This window comes from Rana temporaria, chromosome 1 (genome assembly GCF_905171775.1).
Source record: "Rana temporaria chromosome 1, aRanTem1.1, whole genome shotgun sequence".
Taxonomy (NCBI): Eukaryota; Metazoa; Chordata; class Amphibia; order Anura; family Ranidae; genus Rana; species Rana temporaria.
Window position 1 is genome coordinate 484093747 of NC_053489.1, and position 21572 is coordinate 484115318.

The following is a 21572-nucleotide window of genomic DNA, read 5'->3' on the forward strand; positions in this document are numbered from 1 at the left end:
ATGTGCAGTTGCCCCAAGGTAGATCAGGAACATCAATGAGATGTGTACCGATCGCGGCACACTATCAGGGGGACCATGCGTCCCCTATGCCTAGCAGCATGGGCCAGAATAAATCACAGCACGCCAGGATAATCATAGCTAAGTACTGGGAGGATGTTCAAGAGGCACTGCAGTCTTCTCACATAATTTGTAATAGAAACATCTTTGCCATTCTGAAGCTTCCCTCCAACCACGTTGCATATTATTTTATATATATTGTAAATCTGTACTTGCCAAATATGCTGCAGACATCTCCCTCCACTGAGTCTGGCTGCAGCCATTTTAACTGTGGGCACCTGAAGCTGCTGCCTGTTCACTTCCTGGATTACACAGACACACAGAGGCACACCTCCAGCTCTACTCATTACCCCTCCCTGCCTGACAAACTCTCACGAGAGTGAGAGAGAGAGCTGTGCATGATGTCATAAGCCTAGCCTTTTTTCAAGACAAGAAACAGGAAGTGGGCTGTGCAAAGTTAAAACAATAAGGGCAAAAGACTTTATAGATGGAAAGATGAAAAAATGACTGAAGTTCTGCTTTCAGCTTTGTCCCAAACCAATTGAAAGCATTGTCTCGTATGTAACAGAAATGAAATCGCAATGCTCGTGAATACAATCAAAAAAATATATATGTGTGTTAACCATTGCATCAATAAAATGAAGTGAAGTAAAATGTGAAAACAAACAATTCACTCAAAGTCAGTGTGACTTCTTGTGTGAATATGATAAATAAAGTTCACTCCACATCTGTGTGACTTCCTTCACCAGCTTCAAAACGCACTGCAAGCGTGAGAATCTTTCCACCAAAAAGAGAGACTGAACAGTCATCACAAGGCTATGTTGCTGAAGGATAGAGCAACAATATGACTTTATTACAATAACACCCAAGGTTGCCCAAACGCCAACAGCTGTGTCTCAGCCAATGAGGAGGCAGAGGCCCGGGATAGCAGCTGGATCAGGATCAAGTTTGGGTACCGTATTTTCCGGCGTATAAGACGACTTTCTGGATGCAAAAAAATGCATCCAAAGTCGGGGGTCGTCTTATACGCCGGGTACGGTCTCTGCCATCACTCACTTTTTTGTGAATAGGCGGTGCGGTGACAGTCTCCGGCTGCTGCGAGCGTCAGTGATTTAAAAGACGCTCCTTCTTCTCAGCGTGTTCTGTGATAGGTGGAACACAAATCTTCCCAGCAGCGCTTCTGTTCTGTGTTCCTCCTATCACAGATGCCTTCTCATCGTCGGACGAGATGAGAAGACGACTGTGATAGGCGGAACACAGAACAGAGGTGCTGCTGGGAAGATTTGTGTTCCGCCTAACACAGGACAGTCTGAGGAGAAGGCGCGTCTTTTAAATCATTGACGCGCGCAGCACGGAGACTGTCACCGCACCGCCTGAAAAAAAAGTGAGTGATGGCACTGGGGGGCAAGTTCAGGCACAGAGAGGGGGCAAGCTCAGGCACAGAGAGGGGGCAAGCTCAGGCACAGAGAGGGGGCAAGTGATGGCACAGTCGGGGCATGTAATGTAATGGCACAGTGAGGAATGTAATGGCACAGTGAGATTTGAAAAAGCCTGTTTCTGTCAGCGGTTCTGGCTACCCCTCAGCTTCCAGAAAGACTAGTAGGAAGGGGGTCGTCTTATACAGTGAGTATATCCCAAAACCAACATGTTTCCTGGAAAATTAGGGGGTCGTCTTATACGCCGAGTCGTCTTATACTCCGGAAAATACGGTAAGTATTAAGTATTAGGGAGGCTGTGAGGGGGGAGTTGCATACTGAAGGTAAAAAAACTTAAACCTTTACAATCACTTTAAAGCAGGACTCCAGGCAAACAATTCAGTACACAAATGAAATGCATACTGTATAAGGGAGCTGTTTTTTTACAAAGGATTTGTAGTTCTGTCTATATGCTTGATACTAAGCCCATTTTTGGGCCCCACTACCCCAGCCCCTGCTCAAACTGAATCTGTGCAATATATGTTTTTATGGTCTGGATTTTTTTTCTTTATCCTATTAGACTTGCTTCAGCTATTAGTATGTTCATTAGTCATTTAACATCCATCTCTTTAAAATGACCTCCCCAATTTTCTTTGTACCCTATCAAGCTATTTCCCTTACCTATAGGGTTAGATTTACTAATGCAAGTAGATCGTTCACTTTGCAAGGAAATTTAACCCAGAGCTTAGTGACTGAGATGAAATTTCACTTTGCTAAGAATATCCAATCAAATGCAAGAAACATAAAAAAAAAAAACATATTTACTTAAAGTGGAGATCCACCCAAAAGTGGAACTTTTGTTCCCTCCCCGCTCCGGTGCCTCAATTAGCACCTTTCGGTGGAGGGGGGGCAGGATACCTGTTTTTGATAGGTATCCTGTTCCTATTTCCGGGAGCCACAGCCGTGGATATTGATGTCACGGCTCGGCTCCCTCCTCTTCCCCCTGTTGCTGGGCCAGTAGGAGAAAGGAGCAGAGCTTTGCGTATGCGCAGTAGGGTTCTCGGTGTGAAGCCATAAGGCTACACTGCCGGGTTCCCTTACCCGCAATGGCAGCGGCAGCACCCGACAGCTGATGGAAACATCAGCTGCGGTGCCAACATTGCTGGACTCCAGGACAGTGTCCGATTATTAAAAGCCAGCAGCTGCAGTATGTGTAGCTGCTGGTTTTACATTTTTGCAGCGGTGGGCGGACATCCGCTTTAAACAAGATTTGACGGTTGAAGTCAGCAGAGCTTCATCTCATTAACTAAGCTCTGGGGAAAATTCCTTTTCAAATAGAGCAGCCTATTTGCCTTTAGTAATCTGGTGTTGCCTATCTCTTTTAGCCTTAGTTGGGTATAGCCCTCTTTTCCTCATGTATCATGTATTTGATTTTGTTTTGTCTGAAGATTGTAATATTTAAAGTGTTACTAACCCACAACAGTCACATCAGTCTGTATATTCATTAAATCATGATTGTTATACTCACTGTGGAACCTAAGGGGCTAATCCTGTGCACTGTGTAAAAATTTACACTGTTATACAAGGTGTACATTCACTATTTTACATTTTTTCAGTGTTGTCACATGAAAAGGTTTAATAAAATATTTACAAAAATGTGAGGGGTGTACTGACTTTTGTGAGATACTGGGCCAGATTCACAGAACAAATACGCCGGAGTATCTACTGATACTCCTGCGTATTTTCAAATTTGCCGCGTCGTATCAAAGGCCGTTTTCACCGTACATGTCTGCCCGGGGATTTCTGTATGATGGCTGTACTCACCATCATACAGAAATCCGCGCGTAAACAATACGTGGGGCGTGGCCGCGCCGTCGCGGCGACGATGACGTGGCGACGTGGGCGGCCCTGCCAGTTCAATGCTTCCACACATGCGTCAAAATCATTCGACGCATGCGAGGGATGGCGGGCGATCGGACATGTACGGTAGGTCTGTACAGACGTCCGAACATGTCCGAGCGGACAGGATTCCAGCGGGCTGTTTCTAAACAAGTTTGGAAATATTTGCCCGCTGGAAAAAGGCCCGGCGGGCAAATGTACGCTGGAATCCTGTCCGCTCGGGCCTACACACGACCGAACATGTCTGCTGAAACTGGTCCGCGGACCAGTTTCAGCAGACATGTTCGGTCGTGTGTACGGGGCCTTAGTTTGTGATTCACAAACAAGATACGACAGCTTTTGGCTAAGATCCGACAGGCTTACGGCTTCGTACACCTTCGGATCTTAGGCTGCAATACTTTGGCCGCCGCTGGGTGGGGTTCGCGTCGTTTTCCAGCGTCAGGTATGCAAATTAGCATTTACGGCGATCCACGAACCGACTCGCATGCGTAACGTCGTTTTTTCCCGTCGCAAAGTTAAGCAATCTTTTTCATTGCTTAACTTTACACCAGCCATGTTAAAGTATGGCCGTCGTTCCCACTTCGAATTAAAAAAAAAAAAAAATTGGCGTAAGTACGTTACGCACGTCGCTATTCACAAACACGTCAGGGCGCTGTAATTTCGCGCAAAGCACGTCTGGAAAATTGCGAACGGAGCATGCGCAGAACGTTTGGCGTGGGAGCGCGCCTAATTTAAATGGTACACGCCCCATTTGAATTAGGCGGGCTTGCGCCGGACGTCTTTACGATACACCGCCGCAAGTTTACTGGTAAGTGTTTTGTGAATCAGGCACTTACGCTGAAAACTTGCGGCGGTGTAACGTAAACACGATACGTTACGCCACCGGAGTTCTACGAGAATCTGGCCCACTGTGTATAAATATATATATATATATATATATATATATATATATATATATATATATATTATACACATGCAAACTATTGACAGGGCACTTTCGGTCGGCAAACAAGGTAGAAACTAGCATAAGTGTATCTTGTAGTATTTGCGTCAACAAAAGAAGCATTTACAGGACTGATATCAGATATGAGATACATGACTTCTATATAGCATCAGTCATACTTTTCTGGTAAGCCTTTATTTACTGAACTATTGAAGAAAAACCAACAAAAGAATTTGTTCAGATTTAGGCTGTACCCCACTATAATGATCGTCCCAATAAACCCTCTTTTGCCACTTTTACTTTAAAATTCCTGCAATAGCCTCTTTTTTACACAAATGTACAGTATAGAGAAGCCTTTCTCAACCAGGGTTCCATGGAACTCTAGAGTCTCTCCAGACTATGCTAGGTTAGGTTGAGCGAGACGCAATTTCTGCCCCACACATAAGTAGCCACTGTCACTAATGATCTTATTTTTCTGTAAGGGGGAATTCTTCCCACTTACCATAATGTAAGGTACATTCTTCTCAGTTACCATTACACCAATATATGTTTTTTTAAATCAAATAATTTTTATTTTTATTTTTGAACATACATACAAAAAAGTAACCATTTTTAAATCATGTAGGGATAAGAAATATACCCCAAAAAGTAAGAATATACATTCAATTATATATTATGTCAAATTAATCAATAAAATATCAAAAAACAAAAACGCACCTCTCAGACTAAAATAACTTAGCATATGTTAAACAAACCAAAATATTATATAGAGAAATGGATACATTTTACACGTCGAGTTGTCCACCCCCCACCAATATATGCTGAACTGTAGATATAGTAATTATTAGTAGGTATCTCTTGAGACCAGAACGTTTTTTTTTTAAGGGTTCCTCCATGTTAAAAGGATGAGAAAGGCAGGTGTAGAGAGACAGAATGAGGAGAAATTAAATATAATGATTATTGATAGAAAATTAAATATAGAATAAAAAAATAAAATAGAAAAAAATGGCAGAAATAACATTTTGGTATCATAACAAAGATAGGAGCAAATGAGTAAGCAAATGCCTAAGCCTCATCAACATCTACTGTTCATTACAAGATACACTGGTATTCCAATACAGCTTCACACTGGTATAGAGAAGTGACTTTTACATAGTCTGCACTCTGCAACACTTCTCTAATAAGGAAACCTTTCGTTGTTTGAGAATGCAACTTTACAAGTAAACTAGATTTGTTTCAACAAAAACATACCTGTCATTTTCGTTTCAGCCAATATCCAAAAAAATACAGTCTTCAGCCCGATCAGCAATTTATATTTTGTTCAGTGTATGCCGGACTTGTCTTGCAGCAAATCTATAGCTCCCTTTCCTGGCGTTATTAACTAACAGAGCATACTTCCTGAAAGTGTACAGCAGAACAAAGAAGAAGTTGCTGTAAATTTGTATACATGGGTTAAAAAAGTGACACAACGTGAAGTGTCGGCTGAAATATACGTTCATTCATCTGTGTCTTTTGTCAGGTGCTGACAGATAAGCAAATCATGTTTTTCTGTGCGGTAAATATATGTACAGTGAAAACTCGGATTGCGAGTAACATGGTTAACGAGCGTTTCTCAATACGAGCACTAAAAAAGAAAAATTGGATGGTGGGTGGAATTGTTTCCCAAACCAATTGGCAATAACTCACAATCCCATCAGAGGAGACAAATAAAAACAAAATACATATATAGTAGAGGGAAACCCTCTTCCAAATGTCGGGATTTTTGATGTGAGATGTCAATTGTAGTAATAAGGTAAGTACACCAAACACAGAGGTTTACAAATTTATCAAAAAGTTTAATATATATATATAAGAGGTTCATAAAAACAGATGTAACATAAATTAGACCACAGTAGTTACAAAAAGCGGAGGTAAATTATAGTATGCAGATTGCCAACTAGTTTCACACTTTTGTGCTTCATCAGGGCCTTGCAACTTAATCTTTTTGGATTTAGTGGTCTGTGTGTGACATAAGAATATGCCGTTAGCGGAGACCAGCCTGCCCCTTGACGCGGCCTGTTGCCTGCTCAATATTTCCCACTTTTCTCTGAGAAATTACAAAAACTCTTTGTCCAAGCACCTGCTAAATGCTGCTAATTCACTGATCCCCCGGTTCTGGAAATCCACAAGGATTCCCACGATACGTGACTGGTTACAAAGGGTTTCTGAGGTGTGTGAGATGGAGGACACGGCGGCACAATCTGTTGAACGAGTACAACGTTACCATGACACCTGGTCTCCCTGGTTCGCTTTCTGTTTCTCCAAAGAGTATGATGATTTGATGGACAGTATAACATGATCATGAGAATAAGACGACAAGAGAAAAATCTCTTAAGACTTGACGGTCGTTGGTAATTCCTTGATGGGGGGCCTATCCGGGCCCCACATCCTGTGCACTGAATTCTGCCTCCTGAATATTTCTCTTATGTACCTACTACTTTTTCAATTTTTTTCCCTCTTTTTAACATTCGCCTCCATTCACTTATAAAGCGTTTAAAATTGTCCCATGATAGTAGGAGAAAGCACTTCTCATGATAGGCTGGCCAGTGACTCACTGGCTGCACTACACACTTTACTTTACCTACTCATACTGAGACTTATGTATGTTTTCTTTGCTGATTTTTTATTGTTATTTTTTTTTATGGCTTTGTTGCCTTGCTGTTTTACATGACGCAAACTGATGCAGCGAATGTGGTTCTATGTTTATCCTTTGTACTTTCTTTCAATAAACTTTCATGTATAAAAAAAAAAAGAATATGCCGTTAGTACACAAATCATTAATACATTGTAATACATTATACATTTAAGTATCAAAAAGAACATAGGGCCAGATTCACAGAAGAGATACGACGGTGTTTTTCTGAAACGCCGTCGTATCTCTCAGAGTATCTATGCGACTGATTCATAGAATCAGTTACACATAGATAGCCCTTAGATGCGACAGGTGTAATTGTCTTACACCGTCGGATCCTAGGATGCAATACTTCGGCCGCCGCTGGGTGGAGTTCGCGTCGTATTCCAGCGTCGGGTATGCAAATTAGCAGTTACGGCGATCCACAAAGGTTTTTCCCGTCGTTACGTCGGCGCAAGTCTTAGTTTACCGTCGCAAAGTTAGGGGTGCTATTAACATGGTGTAAAATTACTCCACCATGTTAAAGTATGCCCGTTGTTCCCGCGTCGCTTTTGATTTTTTTTTTTTGGCGTAAGTACGTTACGCACGTCGCGGTTCACAAACACGTCACGCCGCCGTAATTTCACGCAAAGCACATCGGGAAAATTGCGAACGGAGCATGCGCAGTACGTCCGGTGCGGGAGCGCGCCTAATTTTAATGGTACCAGCCCCATTTGAATTGGGCGGGCTTGCGCCGGACGTGTTTACGATGTACCGCCGCAAGTTTACAGGTAAGTGCTTTGTGGATCGGGCACTTACACTGAAAACTTGCGGCGGTGTAACGTAAACGGGTTGCGTTACAGGGCCGCAATTCTACGTGAATCTGGCCCATAGTATCTGTGTGCTCACCAATTCTGTTAGCGACTGAACCAAAAAATGTCAAAACGCAATCCACAAGATCCTGGCGGCACGGACGGCAGGGGCAAATCGGAAAATGACCAGTGGAAGCCAGATCCACTTAACCGTTAGATGTGCGGATATTAAGGTAATTAAAGACCCAGCACGAGCCAATAAGATGTCTGCAAATGATTAAAGTATATTAGGTAATATTGGGGTATACTGTGCGCATCTGCAAACGTTGACCATTCACAGATATACACAGTTATACAAGATCAGAATATTAAGATATACATACTACACTACAATGCCTCAAAGGAGGAGTAGGGGTAACGGCAGTTTGAGGCATTGTAGTGTAGTATGTATATCTTAATATTCTTAATATTCTGATCTTGTATAACTGTGTATATCTGTGAATGGTCAACGTTTGCAGATGCGCACATTATACCTCAATATTACCTTATATACTTTAATAATTTGCAGACATCTTATTGGCTCGTGCTGGGTCTTTAATTACCTTAATATATGCACATCTAATGGTTAAGTGGATCTGACTTCCACTGGTCATTGTCCGATTTGCCCCTGCCGTCCGTGCCGCCGGGATCTTGTGGATTGCGTTTTGACATTTTTTGGTTCAATCGCTAACAGAATTGGTGAGCACACAGAAACTATGGGCCAGATTCACGTAGAATCGCGGCAGCGTAACGTAACCCGTTTACGTTACACCGCCACAAGTTTTCATCGCAAGTGCCTGATTCACAAAGCACTTGCGATGAAAACTACGCCCGCAGCCTCCGGCGCAAGGCGGGCCAATTCAAATGGGCGTATGCCATTTAAATTAGGCGCGCTCCCGCGCCGGACCTACTACGCATGCTCCGTTTCCTAACTCCCGCCGTGCTTTGCGCGCCGTGACGTAATTTTTTTGAACGGCGACGCGCGTAGCGTACTTCCGTATTCCCGGACGTGTTACGCAAACGACGTTAAATTTTAAATTTCGACGCGGGAACGACGGCCATACTTTAGACAGCAATACGTTTGCTGACTAAAGTTAGGGCACCTAAAACGACGACTAACTTTGCGACGGGAAACTAGACTAGCGGCGACATAGCGAACGTGAAAATCCGTCGGGGATCCGCCGTAACTCCTAATTTGCATACCCGACGCTGGTTTACGATGCAAACTCCCCCCAGCAGCGGCCGCGGTACTGCATCCTAAGATCCGACAGTGTAAAACTATTACACCTGTCGGATCTTAGGGATATCTATGCGTAACTGATTCTATGAATCAGTCGCATAGATAGAAACAGGGATACGACGGCGTATCAGGAGAAACGCCGTCGTATCCCTTTTGAGAATCTGGCCCTATGTTCTTTTTGATACTTAAATGTATAATGTATTACAATGTATTAATTATTTGAGTACTAACGGCATATTCTTATGTCACACACAGACCACTAAATCAAAAAAGATTAAGTTGCAAGGCCCTGACGAAGCACGAAAGTGTGAAACTAGTTGGCAATCTGCATACTATAATTTACCTCCGCTTTTGGTAACTACTGTGGTCTAATTTATGTTACATCTGTTTTTATGAACCTCTTATATACATATTAAACTTTTTGATAAATTTGTAAACCTCTGTGTTTGGCGTATTTACCTTATTACTACAATTAACATCTCACATCAAAAATCCCGACATTTGGAAGAGGGTTTCCCTCTACCATATATGTATTTTGTTTTCAATACGAGCACTGTTTTAAAAAAAATCCTGACTCGGTTTGCGAGTGTTGTCTCGCAAAGCGAGCATGATTCAAGCCACAGTGGTGTGCAGTACCACGTTTGGCCTGAGGTGGGGGGGGGCGCCGTTCGGAAAAACACGTAAATACTCCGTTCCTGAGCCTTTCCGAGTTTTTCTGAGTTCACTCGAGCTGTCCTCTGGCCTTTCCGAGTGTTTCCTAGGCTCTCCGGCTTTCCTAGGCTCTCCGGCCACCTCTGGCCACATGCGGTATTGCATGCCATTGAAGTCAATGCGGAACAAATTATTTTCATTTCTATTGACTTATATTGGTAAACTTGCTTTGATATGCGCCTACTTTTGGATTACGAGCATTCTCCTGGAAAGGATTATGCACGTAATCCAAGATTCCACTGTATAGAAAGATACATGTAGCAAACTCTTTACCAATTAGTATTTTGAATTTAGCCAGAGAGCATGTTCTTTATTAAAGTGTACATGTAGCAATACAATGTATACTATTATTATAAGAGTGGAACAAGTATCACTTATATTTCACTACTGAACAATTCTAAGCACTCCAGAAAGCTGACCCCCACAAACGTGTCTATACACATTTTTGAAAGTGAAGCCAAGGAACTCATACCTCCTATTACGATTGGTCATGCCTAAGCCAAATAGGTGCACTTGACACCAAGTAGCCTGTGGATGTGTCTAAGCTCTCACTAACAGAATGCTGATATTTACATTTTGGGGGCAGGATCAGGGTCTCCATGGAAGGACCAATGAGGAAATAAAAGATGGAATACCCTTTGGCACCTTATGCTGGCTTGTTTTCTAAAAAACGTTTTAGTTTACTCTCTTAGTCAGGGCTTTTTTTCTCAAACAATAGGTGCTGGAACTCAACCACAACCCCCCAAAACCCCTCCACCCACACACACCCTCCAAATCCTGTCAAATAGTGGGTGTGGTCAGTCAAATTTCACGAACAGTGGGAGGGTCTTAAAGGGGCATTAAATTCTAGGATTGCATTACATACAGAGTGCAGAGTTCGGGGGGGGGGGTTACACACAGAGTGCAGAGCTGTGACTTGTAAACATAGAAACCGTAATGCCGTGTTTTACGAGTGATTGTGGTGAGCAGCCCCCCCCCCCAGGGTCTGAGCCAGAGGTGGTGCTCTTAGTACATTTTAAGTGGACCTTCATTTAAAAGTACTTCCTTTATTCTCACCTAGGTGAGAATGATTTGGCTTGTCCTGCCCCACTCCCCACCTGCAGCCTCCTGGGACACATCACATATCCCAAGAGGCTGCAGGGCCAGTCTTACTGTACCATACAATCTGATGCATGTGCAATGGGGAGTTGACTATGATTCCTCAGGAAGTCACAGACAGCTCCCAAACCCAAGACGGCTGTGGGAAGACAGCCCTGGGCTTAATGCACTGACTGGTAAGTACCTTATTTTGAAAAGTCAGCAGCCACAGTATTTGTAGCTCCTGACTAATATTTTTAAACCAAGTGAAATTCCTCTTTAAAGTATATGTATGAACAACATTTTAAAAAGTCAGTATAACTCAACGTGCTGCAAGTGGCTGTTGTCCCTGCCAAAAATCTAGTGAGCTTGTAATTTTGTTTAGATTGGAAATGTAAAAAAAATTCAGCCCCCCAATGTGCAATTTCTGATAATGATTAGCCGCTGCCTTCAATTTCAAACATAAAGATCAAATCCTCAAAAGTGGTGAGGGCCCTGGTGGCCCAAAGCGATCTGGTCAGTGGACCCCCTTATTTTAGGTGGTGGTGGTGCACATTATTTAAGAAGAGCACAGTGTATTAAGAACAGCATGTATCACTTATACACACGTGGTGAAATTAAATAAATGGATTTCTCTACATATGAGTCTTTCTTCATATGGTATTTTGGAATTGTTTAGCACAAGAGTTTTTTTTGGTATATGAGTTTTTTTTTTGCAAACGACATTTTGGAATTAAAGCAGATTTCCAGGCAAAGTCTAAGGGAGTATCAATTTTGATCTCTAACAGAGTGACCTGGTCCCTAGAGGATAAGCGTCTGGACCCAAAAGGCAGATTCATTTTTCTTAAGGGCAGTATAGGAGGAGCTAAAGTGACACTGGCCACGCTGTATGCACCAAATATACATCAGGAGACATTTATGAAGAAAGTGCTTTCAAACTTATTGGAGTTTGCAGAAGGTAAACTGATCCTAGGGGGAGACTTTAACATCTCCTTAGACCCTAGAGTAGATACCTCTGTAGGGACCTCTTCAATCCCGGAGGGGATCAGAAAGGCTATATTGCGGAAAGTTGCATTATGTACAATTGGTAGATGCCTGGAGGACCCCACATGCAGAGGAAAGAGATTACACCTTTTTTTCTAACCCACATCAAGTATACTCCCGCATAGACCTATTTCTGATCCCCCATTATCTGATTTCTTCAATATCGGAAGTGACTATCGGAAATATAACGTGGTCGGATCATGCCCCGATCAGCTTGTGCATCTCCCTATCCAATGCGGTCCTCTCCCAAGAAAAACGCTGGCGTCTGAATGAGGGTCTGTTGCAGGACCCTGAAGTTAAGGAAGAGGTGGCTAGGGAAATTGTAGCATTTTTTCAATTTAATGACACGCCGGGGAGTGACCCAGAAATGGCGCATAAGACTGTGATCAGGGGAGTTTTGATTAAATATGGATCAATATTGAAGAGAAAACGAGTAAAACGAATTAGGGAATTGCTAGAAGAAATTCAGTAATTGGAACTTCAACACAAAAAAACACAAGCAATCTATGTGGGAAGAGAATTAGGCCAATTAAGGAGACAACTCACAGAGACTCTGCGTTTTAAAGCCAAAGCAATAATACAGCAAGGTAGGAAGATGAATTATGAATTAGGAGATAAGTGCAGTAAGCTGTTAGCTGGGAAACTAAAGGAAAAAAATCTGTCAACATATATCCCACAAATCAAGGGAAAGGAGGGGCAATTAGTACGGAAACCTAAAGACATAGTAGAAGTATTTGGAAAATATTACTCCTCCCTATATAACTTGGTACAAACACCAGCCCCAGTGTCAGCAATAGAGGAATATCTTTCCTCAGCAGGCCTCTCGAGACTGCCATCTCCAGCCCGAAGTAGCTTAGAAGCTGCAATTTCCTCTGAAGAACTGAAGGCAACACTTAAAGCAGTTAAATCCGGAAAAGCTCCGGGCCCGGACGGATATACTATAAGATATTACAAAGAATTTGCCTCAATATTAAGTGATCAGATGATTAAGGTCTTTAATGCTCTGGGCCAGACTGCAGCACTATCGCCGGCTACATCTCTAGCATATATTACGGTAATTCCAAAGGAGGGGAAAGACCCGGCGGAGTGCGGCAGTTATAGGCCGATTTCATTATTGAATACAGACTTAAAACTCTTCACGAAAATATTGGCATTGCGTCTTCAACCATGGCTTTCTCAGTTGGTGGATTTGGATCAGGTGGGGTTTATACCCACACTAGAAGCGAGGGACAACACGATAAAGGTCCTTAACCTGGTCCACCACGTTAATGAGAAAAACATTCCTTGTGTGTTTTTAAACACCGACGCTGAGAAAGCATTCGACAGAGTAAACTGGTACTTTCTATTCGAAGTACTGAGGCATGTGGGCTTGGGGGAACGCATGATCAAATGGATTATGAGTGTCTATACAAACCCACAGGCCTCAGTGAAAGTAAATGGAGTGTTCTCAAAACCATTTAAGATTGCAAATGGTACAAGACAGGGATGCCCTCTTTCACCCCTATTATTTGCGCTTTCAGTAGAACCTCTACTGAATAAAATCTGTCAAAACCCGGATATACAGGGCATACAGATAGGAGACCGAGCCCATAAAGTGTTGGCTTATGCAGACGATTTGTTGTTCTCCATACCTAGCCCACATGTCTCTCCCCCTAACCTTGTGGGGGAGATCGATAGTTATAGTAAGATATCAAATCTGAAAATAAATCATACGAAATCTGAAGCAATGAGTGTGGCAATGCCCCCCTCGATGCGTAATATCATACAACCAAATTTCGGATTCAAATGGGTAACTGCACTAAAGTACCTGGGTACACAGATACCATCAAACCTAAAGAACACCTTCAAGTTAAATTTCCCACCATTGTATAACTCAATACAAATGCTTCTTGACAAAAGGCACCATGGATTTGCCCTGGGGGAATATAGTCAAGATGAGTATCTTACCAAAAATGTTGTACCTGTTTCAGGCACTGCCGATTGTTATTCCAGCAGCCTACCTCCATCAAGTAGGTATTCTATTGATGAAATTCATATGCGCGGGGAAACGGGCAAGAATTAAGAGAGAATTGATGATGCTACCCAGGTGCTTTGGGGGGATGGCAATCCCAAATATAGATAAGTACTACCGAGCGATTCATCTAGCAAGGCTAGTGGATTGGTGCAGACATGCAGAATTCAAATGTTGGATAGGTTTGGAACAACAATATAGCCCGGTCCCTTTAGGCAGAGCACCATGGTGTTATACGGCACTGCTGTCCCTTTTAAAGCGACATCCTACCATCGGTCCGACACTACGAATTACAGCTTAGATATGCCGAGAACTCAAATTTTCATCAGGCAAATCACCCTTGTATCCTGTTTTGGGGAATCCTAGTTTTTTACCAAGTATGGAAGTAGGATCGTTTAGCAATCTGAAGGAAAAAGGAGTTTCCCAGGTGTCGCATTTTTTACAGTCAGGAACTTGGCCGACTGTGGACTTGCTGACGAAACAAGGAGGGCCCTTTGAATTACATTTTTGGCAGGCAATTCAAGTAAGTCATTTTTTGAGATCTCTGGGACCGTCAATAGATTTTCATCTGCAATTGACAACTTTGGAGGTTCTCTGTGAGGAGGAGGAACCACTATCACGAGTGGTTTCTAAGATGTATGGATTGCTGAATGTGCCCCCAGAGGATTTTGTGATGCCAGGCATTAGTAAATGGGAAAGAGACTTGGATAGGACTTTCACCCCAATCCAGCGTAATCACATTATTGAATTGGCAATGAACTCCTTGATCTGCACGCGGATCCAGGAGTTCAATTATAAACTTCTGACACAATGGTACTACACACCAGCAAAGCTTCACAAATTTTCCATTGAAAACTCGGAATACTGTTGGAGATGTGGGATAGAGCGTGGAACTCTACTGCATATATTTTTGGACGTGTGAAAAAATACAGCAATACTGGTCAGAGATTTGGAGAATCTCTCAGGGATTCACAGAATTCCGGATACCAGATGATCCCGCTTTTTTTCTGCTTCATTGCTCACAGATCCCGGTGCAGACATATAAAAGATCAGTGCTATGTCATTTAAGTAATGCAGCTAAAATGGAGGTGACCTTAAGGTGGAGGGACCCTAGACCACCCTCAGTTGCAGGTTGGTTCAATAGAGTAAGAGATATAGGAGCCATGGAAGATCTGGTCCTTTCAGCTCAAAATAAAAGAGAACAATATACCCAAACATGGACAGGATGGAATTCATTTATATATTCGGAAGAGGGGAAGTTGTTGTCAGAGGAGATAGGTGAGGAATGAGGGGTGGAGGTACCCCAGTATGAGATGCGTACCTGCACGGAAGGCAAAAAATAGAACATTGACATATCCATCTCTCTCTGGGAGAAAAGGGGGAGTTATTAAAAGGGAGGGATATGGGTCATATTTTTTTTTCTCTGGGGGGAGGAAGGAATAGAGAAATGTTAATTATATATATCTTTTGTTTTAATGATTAATATAAAAGTAGAAAGAGAAATAAAGGTAAACATAGGTAAATATATACTGTGAAACGGGATGGAATATTGGGTATAAATGTATGGATATATAGAATTGGGGACGATGGATGTATGTGTATTTATATGTAGTGGGAGGAAATGTGAATATGACTATGTATCTTCCCCTATTTTTTTATTTTCTTTTCATCCTGTTGTGTTTTCGGAATAATTCGTCCTTTTTTTCTTAAATAAAATAAAAGAGATAAATATTTAAAAAAAAAGAAAACATCAAGTGCATATTGAGAGAAACAAAAAATAAAAAACAAGTAATTTTTCTTATAAATAAATCTAAATCATATATTCCACATGAGCGCATGCTCAGAATCACGTCGCAAATACTCCCTAAGGCTGCATTCACACCTAGGCGTAGGCGTTACAGGCGTTTTTACGTGCGTTTTTTTCGCGCGTTTTGGTGCGCGTTTGCGCGCGTTTGTACGCGTTTGCGCGCGTTTGCGCAGAGCGACGTCCAGCGTTTTTTTTTGTTTTTTTTTGACCAATAGTAAAATAGATCATCTCTGTCATCATTTGTTGCTATGTGAAAGGTTTTTTTTTCCTCTTCCTGGGTGATAATTCCTCTTCCGGGTCATCCTTGTGCTTCTGACTCCATTGTGAAAATGAGTGATGACGAGATGGCTTTGTTCATGGCAGCAGCCACTGCTAGCCAATATCTTATAAACGAGAGGCAGAGAAAAAGGAAGAGGCAACGCAGATTTTGGATACACCCCGTCATTGCTGATCGGGAAGAAAGAGGGCAATTTTGGGTGATGTACCAAGACCTCCGTGACCATGAAGACAAATTTCTGGACTACACCAGAATGTCCATAAAAAGGTTAGTAAAAAATGTTCTGGAATCATATATTTTTTACATTGTACCATTTGGGTTGCCACCTTTTCTTCAAGTCAAACATGTACACTTCTGCGGTGCACAACTATTTTTTTTAATACTATGAACTATACATATATTTTGTTAGTATTTTACATTTCTAATCATATGAATATAATAAAAATAGTCCCCTTTCCATTGCAGTGCACAGAGTTCCCCCTTTACATTAGAGTCCACAGAGTTCCCCCTTTACATTACAGTGCACAGAGTCCCCCTTTACATTACAGTGCACAGAGTCCCCCTTTACATTACAGTGCACAGAGTCCCCCTTTACATCACAGTCACCCTTTTGCATATCAACTCCCAGATTTCCCTTTCACTGTATGGGTTAACCAACATAATCTGATTGAAGCGAGACCTCAAGATACTCAGACATAAGGGATGCTCTGTGAACCATGATCTAAGGGGGAAACCGAGATCTCTGATGTACGGAGAGGACTCCAATGTGAGAACTCTGATTTATCCTAGTGTACTCACCAAGAGGCAGGATAGAGAAAGGGGGGGGGGTGCTTCTGTCAGACAGCGATGGAGGGTGAGCTCACTCACCCCTTGGCAGATAGCACATCTCATCCTGGTATATCTGTGGCTGCTGGGTTGTAAGTTTTCATCCCCTGCAGCCATTAACCCTGCCGGAAATCCATAGTCTGGTCAGAAAAATCTGTCAGAGTGTCAGGCAGTCTGAAACCCGGACACATGATTCCAAACCCGAACTGTTCTGGCGAATCCCGGAAAGGTGGCAACCCTAGTACCATTCCATTGCCAATTTTAAATTTCATTTTCCTTTACAGCTTTGATGAGTTGCTGGAATTGTTGATCAACAGATTGCAGAGGATGGACACCTACTTCCGCAACTGTATCCCCCCTGTGGAGCGACTTATCATAACACTGAGGTAATTTTTATTTAGCGCTTTGAATGTAATACACTCTATTATATATATATATATATGTGTAATAAAAACCAAACAAAAATTCTGTAGGAACAAAATTATTTTAATATTTTAACCAACCAAAACATTGGGTCGTTTTTTTTTTATTAGGAAAATATACACAAAGTGCCTATATGTTTTACACATATTCCTTAATTACAATTGTTGTAAATTTGGGGAGGAGTCCTCTTCCCCGTGCGGTGACATGGCGACCGACAGTGCGTGGGCAAAAGGGGGCCAAGTGGAGGTGGTGCTGTCTTCCCCTGACCAATTGGAAGGTGGTGTTGCTTGTGGTGGTGGTGGTGTTCGTGTTGGGGCATTCCTGAAAGTCGATTGTCTCGGTCGATGTGGGTAATGTGATGTAGGTGTAGTCGTTAACGCAGGGTAAGTAGAAGGTGGTGGGTGGTAAGAAGAAAGTGTTGTAGGAGGCAGAGTACTGTATGTGACAGGTGGTGTTGAGAGATGAGGAAAAGGAGAATGAGGGTGGTAAGAAGAAGGTTGTGTATAAGGAAAAGGATTCAGAGAAGTGTGAGTGGAAGGTGTTGGCACAGGAGGTAAATGAGATAGAGTGGTGGTCAAAGGATGGTGAGCAGAAGTCGGTGGTGGTGTTGGTCGAGGAGGTTGGTCGGAAAGCTGTGGTCCTGTCCAAAGGGTAACGGGTGGTGGGGAGAAATGGGTCGTGGGTGGTGTTGGGACATGCTCGGTCCGTTTATTGGCATATGGGCCATAGGGTGGTGGTGGTTCTGATAAATCGTCAGCTTCTGTCGGGGGTATAAATGTCGAGATGTATCTAGCCGTACAGGACAGCACCACCGCTTGCAGATTTGGGGGAACTTTATCGATTAGTTCCCCCAGACATTTTGCTACATTTTGGCCATATGATCTATTGCTCATGCGGTCAGACATGTTTGTCATAATGTCCAACATACGATCCAGGGCTGGATCCGGAGCAGGAGCCCTCCTACGCAGAGCACGCGGAGGTCCAATATGCGCGATGTTAACTGGGGACTGCTCTGCAAGTGGTCTCGTCGCATTAGAATTTGATGCCTCGGAGTGCTGCGGTTCCGGCTCCAGAGTAGCCATCGCTTGATCCCCCGATGCCACGCTCTCTCTGTCCCCAATGTCTACTACAGCTGTGGCAGCCTCGTCCCAGCAGCTTTCAGTACTGAAAAAAGAAATCATGTATTCAAAAATAATTTTAAACATTTGGTTTACCGAGCAAAGTACAGATAATGGTTTACCTCCCCAAATCCAGCACCGGTCTCAGAAACTCCAATTCCTTTGCGTGAACGTATTCTTTTACCGAACATGCTCCACTTTCACTTCGCCGCTGCTCCCGCTGTGCCCTCAGCTGGCGAGCGTAGGCGTCCCGTATGCTCTTCCATTTGAGTTTTAGCATTTTCACTGTAAAAAATAAAATAAAATAATATATATTATTTTCTTTGTAGGTATCTATCAACTGGACAATCGATTGCAAGTCTGCATTACTCGTTTCGTATTGGAAGATCTACTGCCAGTTATATAATTCGGGACACCTGCAGTGCCATTTGGGAAGTCCTGAAACCCATTGTGTTTAAAAAACCGGCAGCAGAGGACTGGGAAAAAATTTCCGAAGTATTCTGGGAACGCTGTAACTTTCCGAATTGTCTAGGAGCGATCGATGGGAAACACATCAGGATTGTTAAGCCCATGGCTAGTGGGAGCCAGTATTTCAATTATAAGAAATACTTTTCATTCGTCTTAATGGCTGTGGCTGATGCCAATTATTGCTTTACCTATATTGACATTGGTTCCTATGGAAGTAGTGCAGACTCAGCGATTTTTGGGAACTCCTCTTTTGGGCAATTACTTCGAACGGATGGTCTGGACCTTCCACAAAATAGTCCACTCCCGGGCACAAACGGCCCTCCCCTACCAAGTGTCTTTGTGGGTGATGAGGCTTTTGCTCTGAACACACACCTACTTCGGCCTTATTCAGGACATAATCTGAACGAAGAGAAACGCATATTCAACTACCGGCTTAACAGAGCACGCCGCGTAGTTGAGTGTGCTTTTGGAATTTTGGCGAACAAGTGGAGGGTTCTCCACACACCGATTGTACTCAACATGCAAAATGCCATTAGTGCTGTAGAAGCGGCGTGTGCCTTGCACAATTTTGTCAGGCAGCGCGATGGTCTAGATTACGAGGAGCCAGTCCATGAGACTCTGGAAAGAGCTCATTGGACTGGTGTACGTGGGAACACACAGGGGACACATGTCCGTGAACAGTATGCGGCATACTTTGTCTCTCCTGAAGGGCAGGTCCCTTGGCAGCTCAATTCCATTTAATTTATTGAACTTTTCAGCTTTTGACACGCTTATTTTGTGAAATATAATCTTTACTATGCTGTTTTGCGGGAAAAAAATAAAAAATGATTCATATTTTAAGAAGTCTCATTCTAATTTTATTTTGATACAGTTTTATCATTGGGTTCAATAGCCCTATCATATTGTGTGCCATTTTATATTAGTGACATTCTATCAATTGTAAACTTAGTTTATGTATTTATTCTGTGGTCTAATAAAGGGCCTGTAAGTGACCGCCTAGACGTGGGTTGGGGGTCCGATCAGGACCCCCAGGGTACATCCGGGGGTTAAGTGGCTCTATATGTGTCCCCCTGCGTGTCACTTTCTCCTCCTGTGTAAACACAGGAAGAGGGAAGTGATGACACTGAAACCAGTACACGTAGGCACAATCCCCTTTTGGATCTCCAATCCACTCCCCCATCCCCTTGTCACAGTATCAATGAATGCAGTGAACATATATTTACTGATCACTGCAGGCAGTTTAGTGTAAGGTCCTGTGTAGCCCCCGTCCCCACCTGCCGCTGTAGTCGCTAGGTCGATTGAATTTTTTTTTTTTTTTTTTTAGATTAAAGATGTGTAAAATAATATTTTTTTTGAAAAATGTCACTACATTGTTGGATTATTAAAAATCACAGAGGGGATCAAATATCACCATTAATAAGCTCTATTTGTGGGAAGAAGAGAACGCAATTTATGTTTATAAGCCATGTCGCATGACCGCACAATAGTCATATTTGTAAAGACACATTTTTAAACTTAACAGCATATTGGTACGGTAATAAATGCCTACTGTAACGACAAACAATCATTCCATTATTTCATTAGTGGCATTTTGTATTTCTGTTATGTTTTTTGATAGAGTTTACCTTTGCTATCATGGGACTTATTTATCCGTGCCCAGTTCTCATAGATTTGGCTCCCAATTGAACACCAAGCGTCCCAACGGGTGGTCCTCATTTTGTAGCCCGGTGCCCTGCTGTCATAAAGACAGGGGTGCTCCTTCACCATCCTGATGAAATTTTCAGGCTCCAGCATGGAAAGGGTTCTATCAAATTCGGCCTCCATTGATAAAAATGTGACTTTTCTTTATTGCAAGTAAAGTAAAATGGTGATTTCACAAGTTCCTGTAAAAAAATATGTCATTTCCTGTTTTGTTTTGGAGCTGTATGGGCGTCAAAACGCGCGTAAAAACGCGCGTAAAAACGCTTGCTGTCGCGCGATACGCTCAATTCGCGCGTTTCCCATTACTTTCTATGGTAAAAAAAAACGCTCGAAAACGCCTATGTCGCGCGATTCGCGCGACAAAAAAAGGTCCGGGACTAGTTTGAGCTTCGCGCGACAGGCGTTCAGGCGTTCAGGTGTGAACAGGCACCATAGGAAACAATGTTAATTCTGCCCTCTCGCGTTCGTGAGCAGTGCGTTTCAGGCGTAAAAACGCCTAGGTGTGAATGGGGCCTTAGATACGTTGGATCAATGCTTTCGACGTGAACATAACCTACGCCCAGCCCCATTCACATACGACTTACGCAAACAACGTAAAATACAACGCTGTTCCGACGTTTCCGACGTTCATACCTTAACATGACTTACCCCTGCTTTATGAGGGGTAAACTTACGCCGGACGTAAGCCTTACGTAAACGACGTAGCTAAATCCGACGGGCGCAAGTACGTTCGTAAATGGGCGTATCTATGTCATTTGCATATTCTACACGTAAATCTACGGAAGCGCCCCTTGCGGCCAGCGTAAATATGCACCCAAGATACGACGGTCGTATCTTGCAAAATTCAGGCGTATCTCAGTTCTGAATAAGCGCATAGATACGACAGCACAGATTTGGACTTACGACAGCGTATCTGGAGATACGCTGTCGTAAGTCCTTTCTGAATGCGGGCCTCTATGTTTTTTTTTGATCAATTATAGATAGGTTATTTATAAACATTGGCCCAGATTCAAGAAGCAATTGTGCCCGTGTAACCATAAGTTACATGGCGCAAT

General features: G+C 42.8%; 2 protein-coding genes across 2 annotated transcripts in view; both read right to left on the reverse strand.

The window, feature by feature from the left end:
• Positions 1-5882, reverse strand: part of BANK1 (B cell scaffold protein with ankyrin repeats 1) — a 421880-nt gene extending 415998 nt beyond the window's left edge. Inside the window, exon 1 of the mRNA XM_040329952.1 lies at positions 5566-5882. Within this exon, the coding sequence (XP_040185886.1) occupies positions 5566-5572 (7 nt within the window). The 5' untranslated portion in view covers positions 5573-5882. The remainder of the gene's footprint in view (positions 1-5565) is intronic.
• An 11503-nt stretch (positions 5883-17385) lies between these two features.
• Positions 17386-20640, reverse strand: LOC120933236 (WAS/WASL-interacting protein family member 1-like). Its single transcript, XM_040346338.1, has 3 exons — positions 20442-20640; positions 18471-18633; positions 17386-18394 (listed from the first exon to the last, which is right to left on the reverse strand). The coding sequence occupies exons 1-3, from the start codon at positions 20638-20640 to the stop codon at positions 17386-17388; spliced, it is 1371 nt and encodes a 456-aa protein (XP_040202272.1).
• Positions 20641-21572: the final 932 nt, after the last annotated feature.